Below are 11491 nucleotides of genomic sequence, written 5' to 3' on the forward strand. Positions count from 1 at the left end.
AAATTTTGAGAGTAAGAGAAATACCCCTCCCATAGGAAGAGCAGACCAATTGGCTATCAATACCAAATGGACAATCCTGAAAACATATATACAATTAACATTATACTGACTGGGCTGATTATGTAGTTAGGAATATATATACATATACATATATATATATTCATTAAATATATGTATATGTATATACATATATATATATATATATATCCACACACATATATGTGCCTTAATATACATGTATTTGTGTAACAAAAATTAATTAAAAAAGAAGCTATGATTTTAAAAGAGACCAAGTAAGGCAACATGGCAGGATGTATAATGAGAAATAAAATGGGAAATAATGAAATAATTATAAAGCAAAACATAAATCAAAAACTTTTATTTTTGTACAGTAAAGTCTAATCAAAGTGTAGCCTCTAATAGTATGGCAGGCATGAGGGACATACTCACAGGTTATTAGACCCATCCAAAACATCATCGAACAAGGAGAGATGTTGTTTTTTTCTTGTTCTAGGTCTTCTGTGTTTTATGGGGTCTTGGCATAGCAAGGTTTGGTATATTCCATCAGTGGTGAACTCCTCATAGGCCTCCATGTGGGTAAATATGGATTCTCCTGGGACAGGTCTCGACCTAACAGAACAGATATTCAGTAGATAATTACAAGACTGATATCCATACTAAATTTCAAAAGGTGCATAGTTTTAAAACATAGGCTCAATTCCCAAAGCAGGATTCTGTTGAGCTATAAATATACTTAAAATGCAATAGAAAGGAAGAGGTCACTTAGGAAGAGAAGTATTGGGAATAGATTGGAGAAATAGGCTTATTTTTTCCCCAGAAGTGATCAACTGAGAGTCATGAGAAGACTCAAGTTGGAAGAAGTGTAGCTCGTATGATATAGATCAATGGTTAACACTTTAATAATGTTACTCATGTCACAGGATACAACCATAATATTTTATGGTTATTATGGCTTATTATTATAAAATTATTTCATTGATACTTTATAACTGTAATTTTGTTACCGATATGAGTTCTATTCTAAGTCTTTGATAGGAAGATATCAAATATGCCATCTTCAAAAGGTTCAGGACCAACAAGTTGAGAATCACTTGTCCAGAGTGAGGAAGGGGGTGCATGAAGTAATTGTATTTCAACTAAAATCGTTTTTAAAATTTGTGTAATAAAGACTATTCATTATTAATGAAGTTTGCCAATATTATTCATGATTTAAAAATAAAAGCAGGAGGCACATTGCAAAGCATCATATTGGAGAGAAAAAGAAATACTCAAATACTAGAGTGATTCACAAAAAAGACAGATTGATGTCAAACATTAACTGAAGGCCAAAGTAGGCGACACCTAAAAACTGGCCACTGCAGTAGCAATATGGATGTCATTGTTCACACTAATCTAATATGTATGCAATAAGAGGCAAAATACTTGGTGCAAAACATGGTGAAATGTATATTTATCCCCATTTATTAATTCCTAATGCTTTTAACCTATGAAAGTTCCACCTGAAAAAGGCGGCATGTGAACTTTAGAGTGTAACAGATGCAAAAATAATAGGTTTTTCAAGGGAATGTGCTTTACTGAGATAGTCAGAAATCTTCATGCACAAGAAAGTCAGATAGCATTGATGTCTACAGAGGAGGATACTTGCTTATTAGTATATAGGAAAGGTTAAAGACACATAGAATTGTAACTGAAACAACCTGGAAGATACTTGGTAAATATCATGATCAAGTATGTAGTAAACCTTGGACACATGATAATCATGAACAGATCATGTGAAATTAGAATGCCTATTTCTTTAAATGATTGAATTTTGTTGAAAGAAAACGGTACCTTCTGTAAGCTGCATAGTTTAATATGTATAACTTTACAGTATTAAATGAGATAGCAAAACTCTACCAAATTGTAAAGTACTTTATAAAGATTTTCTACTCAGTACTTCTTCTTTCAAATGGCTGAATTATTGGAATGCAGTAAAAAATACTGATATACATCTATGTACTAGCACTGAAACACCATAACTAAAGTCCATTACTTTGTAAGTGAATGTAAAGAGATGTGAAGAAAATAATCAGACAGCAGCCAATGGTTTTCAATAGGCACATAAATGAAAGGTATGTAATGTAAAGGTATGTTAAAAATAGTACCAATTCAGTTTCATGATAACAGAATTGAAAGTAAAAGAGTATGTTTGGAAAACAGTTCTTGTCTAATCTGAATCTATAAAAAATATTGAGATTTAGGTTCCAAGGAACACAAAATATGTCAGACACAATAAAAGTCGGTTGAAAACCAGAGAGCTTTTGAGAATTTAAGGTTGAAATCTGGCACACATTTAAAACAAATCCTTGAAGTCAGGATGAGTACCATAATTAGATGGTACAGAGAATACTCCTCACTCATAACTTGGTTGGATCTAGTTTTGAAGATATACAAACACCTTTTTCCTTTATAGCTCAAAGCATACTTCAGGTGTTTTTTTTTTTTTTCTTTTGGAGAATGGTTCTAAATTGTAATATGAGTAGCTTTTCATGAAGCTGGGTTTACATAATCTGAATGAATCAAGACATAACACTTCCTGAAACCATTAGTCTATCATGAGAACCATAATAGTCATTTCAAAATACCTTTACAGTGGAGCCTGGAATGGAGAACCTTTCACTGGGCACTAAGCAAAAAATAGCCACAGCAGTTTGTAGATGAACTACTGAAGTGTACACATTCTGTAGTAGTCAGGGTGAGAAACCACTGTGATGTCAACATTCCAACTGATAAAGTGACACATGTACTTCATTTCTTTCAAACTGTTGACTTTAAAACATTGATTTTGAATACTTCTTGAACGACATGTGTTTGGACTGACATTTTCACAACCATATATGTGTGTGTGTATGTGTATATAAAAGATATATGATAGAGATGATAGATAACTGATGTTAGAAGGATAGATAACTGAAATTATATGTGAAAAAATAAAAGGAATACTTGTATACAACATCATGACAGACTAGGGTCAAACAGAAGGGGAGGAGGACCTTCCATATCAGTGCACTAGGGAAGGGGGATAGAGGGAGAGGAGAGGAGGGTGGGATTGGGAGATGAGGGAGGGAGCTACAGCTGCAATAAAATTTGAAAAAAATCTAAGAATGATAACAAAAATGAATACTAAAAATCAGTAATATAAAATATAAATCGTGAAATTTATATTCATCTCCAAAAATTATCAATTCCTAATTCTTTTAACCTATTAAAGGTCCATGTGAAATAAGGTAGCATGCAAAATCATTAAGACATCTAACATCTAACATACACAAAAATCGTAGCATACTTTAAAGATGAATGTGCTTTACTGAGATATGGTCAGAGAGCTTCATGCACAGAGAAGTTAGAAAGCTTGGAAGAGTGGAGAGGAATGCACATGCTTATTAGTATATAGTAAATGTTATATATTAATCCTAGATACAGAAAGAATTGTGACTGAAACATGAGAGATACTCCGTATGTTTCATAATAAAGATATGCAGTATACATTGGACATATAATAGTCATGGACAAATCATTCAAAATTAGAATACCTGTCTTTAAAATGACTGTATTTTGGTGATAGTAATAATTTTTGCCTTCTGCACAGTGTGTAATTTCATTACTATGTGTAATTATACAGTCCTCATTAAGATAGCAAAACTCTATCAGACTGTTAGGTTCTTTATTAAGATATTCTGCTGAATAATTACGATTTAAAAAATATGACACATTTGAGTTTGGGAAATAAAAACACATCAGAAGGAAATCTTTGTAGTGCCCCATGGTAACTAACCCCATTATTTTCAAAATAGTAATAAATATGTGTAAAGAAAGTAATCAGGCTGTCCTAATAGTCTAAACTATTTAGGTCCCAAGGAGTGCAAATATCCAAAATACCAGTCCTGGACCTGCTCAACAAGCATTTTCAAAGGAATTCTGGTGATTAGAAAGAAACAAGCAAAAAACCAAACAAACACACATACCAAAAACAGCATTCATCAAGAATTTGTGTAAAAGATCTGGTCCAGCAAAATAGCCATTTTCCTTGCTCCAACAAAAGGGACAAATCGCTCTCTATTGACCTGTAGCTCCTATGAGGATATCAACACCCATGTTGGCCTCCAGGTTCCTTGAAGGGGAAGTAAATGGACTTGTTATACATCTTAAAACACATGTCTAGATTCCTGTGCCTTCCCAAAGAGCCTCATCTCTTTCTGTACTATCCTAATTTCCTGAATAGTCTAGAAATACCCTTTTTTTATACAAATTAATTTAGTTATAAATTTCACATCTTCATCCCAGGCCCCGTCCCTTCTCTCCTCACAGTCCCACCATCATTCTCCCCTCCCCCATTCCCTCTTTGTCTTCAGAGAGGCTCATTGTGTGTAACAACCCACCCTGACACATCATATGAAGTAGGACTAAGAGCTTCCTCTATCACTACTTTTCTCCTAATATTCTCTATTTTCTTCGAGACAGTCTTGGTCATATCAAGTCTGCTTCTTTTTCTCTCTGATCTGAACTCTTCCAGGTGCCTCTGAACATTTTTCTTCTCATCCATAATAAAATTACTCACTGTAATAATGGACCAGCTGCTATTTTGCTGGTTTCTTTGCTGTCCCTGCTCATACAGTTTGAATATTTAAAGTATATATTTTATTAAGTGAATATTACTATGCCCAAGACATGTTACTTCGTTTAAGGAGCCCTGGTCCTAGTGTGGATGGCTCTTCCTCACATGCTGCGGAGGCCCTAGATGGATGAATCCAGGGTCTGGAGAAAGCAGAGCTCTGTCAGCCCTGGAGACCTTGGCTCCCAGCCACACTGTTGTACTCCCCGGCCTCAGGGCATGGAATCTCCTTCCCTAAGAGCTCACATCACCTCCGGCTGCACAGCCTCCCTCCTTCCTTCCCTCTCTCATCCCTTCCTTCGCTTGCTTTCTCCCTTTCTTTCCTCCTTCCCTCCCTCCATTCCTTTCTTCCCTCACTCTTTCCTTCCTTCCCTCCTTCCCTTTCCTCTCTCCCACTTCTTCTTCCCCTCACTGCCTGGACCTGGCTGGCCTGGAACTCTATATACCTGGCTGCCTTCAAATCCATGGAGACCAACCCTCATCTGACATGCGCCCGTAAGTCTGGACCTATATTTCAGGATTTATTTATGTCATTTTGTTGTTTTGTTTTTTTGAGAAAGGGCCTCTCTACACAGCCCTGGCTGTCCTGGACTTGCTCTGTAGACCAGGCTGGCCTTGAACTCACAGAGATGCCCCTGCCTCCACCTCCTTGAGTACTGGAGTCACAGGCGTGCTACACCACCCAACTAATTTATGTATGTACACATGCATGTATGTATGTTATGTAGGGATGTATATATATATATATATACACATCCCTACATACATACTTTTCCACACTCCATATGTGTGCCTCGTGTCTGTGGAAGGTGGAAGAGCATCAGATTCCATGAACCTGCTCATGAGCTGCCAAGGCGGTGTCAGTAACCAAATCCTGAGGCCTAAGTGAATGCTCTAACTGCTGAGCCATCATCATTCCAGGCCCTATACTACTTTTTGTATTATCACACTTGTTATACCTACGTGTGTGCGTGTGTGCGTGTGTGTGAGTGTGTGCGTGCGTGCATGTTCTATCTTCTCAGCTCATCGCATTATTTTTTTGGTGTATGTGGGGGTAAGGTTCTATCATCTGGCTCAGGCTGGCACCAAGCTCGGCAGAGCAATCCCCCTGCTTCAGCCTCCCAAGCCTGGGCATTCCAGGACTGAGCCCACGGCCAACTGTGTAAACTGTGAAGCTGTGTCTGTGCACAGCTGTGTGGGCTGCTGGCTTCAACACGGCACCAAGCTTTCCTGAGGACAAGGATGGCTCGGAGCTACCACCCACCCACCTGCAGGGGGCTGTGCTTCCCTTGTCTTAGGGATTCTTAGGCACTGCGGTAGGGCGGCTCAGTGGATAGTGTATGCATGGCCTGGGCTTCACCCCAGCACTGCCAACTGCCACTGGAGAGACATACCTTGAAATCCTAGATCATCATGGCCCCGTCGATGCCAGTGGTACATAATTTGCGACTGTCCTGCTTGTCCACCTTGTAAATGGACACCTGGCTAAAAGAAGAGCGAGACCATGAGGTCGGTGGAGGGAGTGAGGCCATTCCCCCAAGCCCCGCACCAACAGATGGCTGGGGGTGCACTAGGCTCCAGATTCCTCAGGGCCCCACGAAACCCTGTCCTAGAGTGGGAGGGCTCACTCACCCAGGATGTGGCTCAGCTGGTAAGCACAAGACTACATCAGGCCCTGGCCAGGTCCCCAAAGCCACACACACTGGCTACTGGTGCTTTCATGGAGCCCTAGCTATCTGAAGGTGGAGGCCAGAAGGCTACAAGTTCAAGGTCAGGGGGGCTGCAGGGATGGCTCAGAGGTTGAAAGTGCTGGCTGCTCTTCCAGAGGTCCTGAGTTCAAGTCCCAGCACTCAAAGGGTGGCTCACAGCCATCTGGTGTCAGAGGAGAGGGAGAGAGAGAGGGAGGGAGGGAAAGGGATGGGGATGGAGAGAAAGAGAGAGAGAGGGAGAGAAAGGTAGAGAGAGGAAGGGAGGGAAAGTGAGAGAGAGGAAGGGAGAGAAAGGGAGAAAAGAGAGGGAAAGGGGGAGAGAGAAATGGAGAAAGGAGAGAGGCAGAGAGAGGAAGGGAGAGTGAGAGAAAGAGGGAGAGAGGAGGGAGAAGGAATGGGAAGGTGAGAAAGGGGGAAGGAGGGGAAGGGAGAGGGAGCAGGAAAGGGAGAGAGGAGAGAGGGGGAATGGAGAAGGGAAAGAGGAGGGAGAGGGATACAGGAGAGAGAAGGAGAGCGAGGGAGGGGGAAGGAGAGGGAGGGAAGGCAGCAGGAGGAAGACAGGGAGGGAAGGAGGGAGGAGGAAAGGCCACAGCCTCAGCATGGGGCTGGTAGGGACAGAACAGGGCTCAGCAGATGCGGACACAAAAAAGAACTGCTTTCTCCTTCCAAGCTCAGAAGTGACCTGAGCATGGCTGAAGCCAACCAGTCCCCAACAAGGCCTCTGAGAGCAGCCTGCTGGGGCAGCCCAGAGCCTTCCTGGCTTTTGAAATCGGCCTTCAGCAGTCCCGGGTTCCATCCCAATCCACAACCCCAAAGGAAACAAACAAATAGGGAGACTCCTTACAGAGCATTCACCCCAAAATGCCTGCAGAGCTGGGCAGACAAGGGACACCAGGGTGAGCCAACCTGTCTGCAGAGCTTCCAGAGACAGCCTCCTCCTCCTCAGATGCCAGCCTGCCTGGCCTCGAAGGTTGAGGCCACAGCACAACCCGTGAGAAAGGCCTTTACATACTATTATTTCAGGTTGTTATTAGTTCATTATGCTGTGTGTTTGGTATATAGGTCAGTGGACGACTGTGAGAATCTGTTTTCTTCCTTCTCCATGCAGACTGGGCAGCACGTGCACCTTGTTTGACTGGCACAGGCAAGTGGCACCCTGCGAGTGGGCACACTGTGTGTGCGGGAAACTGTGGAGGGGGGAGGGTGTGAGGGGCATATCCTGGGACTGGCACAGGCAGGTGGCACCCTGAGAAAGGACACACTACAGGAGACTGTGTGCAGGGGAGTGTGTGAGGGGCGCACCCTGGGAATGGCACAAGCAGGTGGCACCCAGCTAGGGTGCACACTGTGGGGAAGTGTGTGCGGGGGAGGATGTGTGAGGCCCTGGGCCCAGCACAGGAGGCATCCCGGGAGGGGCTCACACTCACCTTGGCCACGATGCTGTTCTCCGAGAAGGACAAACTGAGCAGTGGCAGAAACTCCGTCTTCAGAGTCGACACCCTGCGTAGGGGACATGTGCGTCACATGTGGTTCTCCTCCTATGTGAAGAGCACACTGGGGACCAAACTCAGGCAGTGCCACCTTCATGTGAGGGCCCTACCCTTCGGACCAGGCTGGCCTTGAACTCACAATCCCCCTGCCTCAGCTCCCTGGATGCTGGGATCATGGGCCTGCGCTACAGTGCCTGGCTTGTAAGAGTGTATTCACGTGGAGGGGCGAAAGCTTGACACCAAGGTCTCTGACATGACCTCAGTGGCCAGCTCTTTGACCTCCCCCCTACCTGAGGGAGGAGGAGTCTTGCCAGGCCATAGAGGAGGACACTGCAGCCAGTCCTGATGAGACCTGATAGACTAGGGTCAGATGGAAGGGGAGAAGGACCTCTCCTAACAGTGGACTGGAGAAGGAGCAGGGAGGAAATAGGGGAGGAAGGGATGATGGCAAGGGAGGGAGGGAGGGAGGGCATCGGAGGGAGAGAGGATTGGTGGGGAGGAAAGGATGGTGAGGAGGGAGGGATGACAGGGGGAAAGGGATGACGGGAAAAAGGGAGGGGGGCTACAGCTGGGCTACAAAGTAAATAAACTATAATTAATATAAAAAATAAAAGTTTAATTTAAAAACAAAACAAAACACAAACAACCAAAAAACAAAATAAAAGCTTGACACCAGCAAAACTGTCCCAGGGCACAGTTCTGCCATGGTGACTCTTTCATAAGAGAACTAGTAAAGTCAGCACGGGAAGGACCACATCCAAGCTGTCCACACACCACTGCGTCCTCACAGGGTGGCCAGGTGGATGCCATCCCCCGGGCATGTTCCCAGGCTGCCCATGGGAGGGCAAGTGCCAAGGTGCCCGAGAGCGGGTTGCAGGCTTCTCCCTTGCCACGGAGCTACCTTTCACCAGTCTGGTGACAAAGCACCATTCAGGTTCTCCCCAAAGACCTGGGGCATGAAGGCAGGAGGAAGATGGCGCCTCTCCTGTTTAGGGTGGTGTCAAGGGAAGGAGCTGAGTGTGTGTGCACGCTGGGCAGGGGCAGCAGCTTCAGCTCTGGTTTTCTGGGACAGAGACCGGGCTGACCTTGAACTCCTGAGCCTCCTGCTTTCGCCTCCTGGGCCATTACGCTCTGTCCCATCTCCCTGGGGGCTGGTGGGGACCACAGACGTGAGGAGACAGTCAGGTGACTGCGGTGCCATTCCCCCAGCTCCCAGCCATCATCTTCATCAGGGCAGCAGAGACCAGGCCTGCTGGCTACAGGCACTGCCTGATGGGTGGGGGCGGGTTACTGACCCCCAATGGGACTCAGCTCTATCCTGGGCCTCTCGGCCAGCTGTATGCACTCCTCCTAGCTGCAGTGCTCTAGGCTACTATGTCCATAGTATGTGTGGCCAGCTGTATACACTTCCCCTAGCTGCCAAGGAGAGCCAGCATGTCCAGATGGCCAGCTGTATATACTCCCCTAGCTGTATACACTCCCTCTATCTGCCATGGAGAGCAGCACGTACAGACCCGTTTTATACACCCTCCATCCGCAACAGCCATGGTCTAGGAGAGCCAGCATGTTCAGGTGGCCAGCTGTATACACTTCTTTCCCGAGCTGCCATGGAGAGCCAGCATGTACAGATTGCTAGCTGTATAAACTTCCCCTAGCCGACGTGGTCTAGGAGAGCCAGCATGTACAGATCGCTAACTGTATTCCCCTCTGCCCCCACCAGCCAGGCGAGGACTCACTGCACACTCTTGGAGGCGTAGGCCACCGACACCGTGCTGTCCTGGCTGACCCAGGCCAGGTGACTCCTGCTGGCCGAGAAGCTGCAGCCGTGTACCCAGCCGCCGCCGCCAAACTCTGCCATCAGCTGGCCGAAGGGCATCTTGCTGCCCCACAGGGTGCTGACCGGTTCCTGTCCACCTCTTTGATGTAGGCTGAGAACACTCTGTGGTGGAAAGAGTAGGGGAGGAGGCGGAAGGCGGGTTAGGATGGGCGCTTGCTGGACCAGCACGGGGACCCGAGTTCAGATCCGCCATGACCCACAGGGAGCCAGAGATGGCAGCCTGCGCCTGGAAGCCAGGCATGGAGCCAGGTAGACACAGGTCCTGGGCGCACATACACACACACACACACACACAAAGCTAGAGGTGAAGCTACCCAACAAAGGGCTGGCCCCCACCTTGGATCTACTGTCACCTCTGAGGCCTTAGGAGGTTGAGGGACGGGGAAGGGCCGGAATCTGCCTTCTCTGGCCTCTTCTGACTCTCTGGGAAGCATCTGAATGTAGGTGTGACCCCTGGAGGCCAATGAGTCAAGGAGTCAAGGAGGAGGAAGAAGAGGAGGAGGAGGAGGAGAAGGAGGAGTCGTCGTCGAGGAGTAGGAAGAGTTGAAGAGGAGATGGTGAGGAGAAGTTGAGGAGGAGCCAAGGAAGACTTGGGGAGAAGGAGGAGGAAATAGGGGAGGAAAAGGAGGAGTCGAGGAGGAGTAAAGGAGGAAGGAAGAGGAAGGGGAGCCTGAACCTCAATACTCTTTAAACAACTCTGGGCTGCACACCTTTAATCCCAGCGCTCGGGGCGGCAGAGGCAGGGGGATCTCTGTAGGTTCGAGGTCAGCCTGAGCTACAGAGTGACTCAGATAAACCGTTTTCAAAACCAAACCAAAGCAAACCTCCAGCTCCCTAAGCCCAACTTCCAAAGGACAGCAGCAGCTGAGGGTCTGCAGGGTTAGGGGCATTGGCTTCTCCTGCCTGGGGGTCTGTTGGGAGCCATGACTCCAGGGGCCTGCTTTGATATTTAAATCTCGGCGGAGAGATGGCTTTTAGCAGGCCTTTACTAATGGTAGAGAAGAACTTGCAAGTCCATCTCCTTGTGTTTGTGACAGCAAGTGGGATAGCTTGCGAGGGTCACACCTCTTCCTCAGGTTCCCTGTGGAAATTAATCCATTCTTCTGAGATGTTTTACTGGCTAAAAAAATTCCTCACAAATAAAGAGGTCAGAGGGCTGGAGACAGAGGAGGAGGCAGAGACTTGAGACTTGCTGCTTGCGCTGCTTGCTGCAGCAGCCTGCCTTTTGCTGTGGATATCGAGTCTGGACCTTTAAAAAGTTTCCTGTGTGTTGTGTGCTTATTATTAATTTTAATCCTCACTCCCGACTCAAGAACCGTTTGACTCTGCCGGCTGGCTCCAGCAGGGGTCACGGGCAACTGTGCACGTGTCCAGACAGTCCTGTCCTGTCTTATTTGCTGGGAGAGCCAGGGGATCCTGGATAACTAATACACCACAAACTCCGGAGCACAGAGCACTGAGACTACCTTAGCTCCACCTTCACCATCCAGATTTTTCTTTTTAGTTTTTTTGTTCCCATGCTGAGCATTGAACCTGGCACTTTGCTACAGACTCGGCAGATGCTCCACCACTGAGCCACACTGCCTGCATTTACTCATTCATTCATTCATTCATTTTGCTTGCTCATTCATTCATTCATTCATTTAGCTTATTAGGCCTGAATATAAATGACAGGGCTGCTTTTCTGGAAAATTTTCACATGGGCTGGTAGGTCCCAACCTTCCTCGAGCTGTGGTGCCGTGCCCCAGGAAATTATTCCCATTGCTGCTTTGTAACTGCAAGT

The 11491-nt window shown here is 45.9% G+C and overlaps 1 protein-coding gene across 2 annotated transcripts in view; it reads right to left on the reverse strand.

Moving 5' to 3' along the window:
- Nucleotides 1-364: 364 nt before the first annotated feature.
- Nucleotides 365-11491, reverse strand: part of LOC129681245 (actin-related protein 2/3 complex subunit 1A-like) — a 12423-nt gene continuing 1296 nt past the window's right edge. Inside the window, exons 2-6 of one of the 2 annotated variants that reach the window (XM_055613149.1) lie at nt 9608-9810; nt 7809-7881; nt 6067-6157; nt 4026-4171; nt 365-630 (exon numbers count right to left, since the gene is read on the reverse strand). In XM_055613149.1, coding sequence (XP_055469124.1) covers nt 4134-4171; nt 6067-6157; nt 7809-7881; nt 9608-9747 — 342 coding nt within the window. In that variant the 5' untranslated portion in view covers nt 9748-9810 and the 3' untranslated portion in view covers nt 365-630; nt 4026-4133. Of the gene's footprint in view, nt 631-4025; nt 4172-6066; nt 6158-7808; nt 7882-9607; nt 10990-11491 lie in introns of those variants that run through there. The other variant, XM_055613150.1, reaches the window with a different exon arrangement.

Source organism: Psammomys obesus, unplaced genomic scaffold, assembly GCF_907164565.1.
Source record: "Psammomys obesus unplaced genomic scaffold, mPsaObe1.curated_primary_1811, whole genome shotgun sequence".
NCBI lineage: Eukaryota > Metazoa > Chordata > Mammalia > Rodentia > Muridae > Psammomys > Psammomys obesus.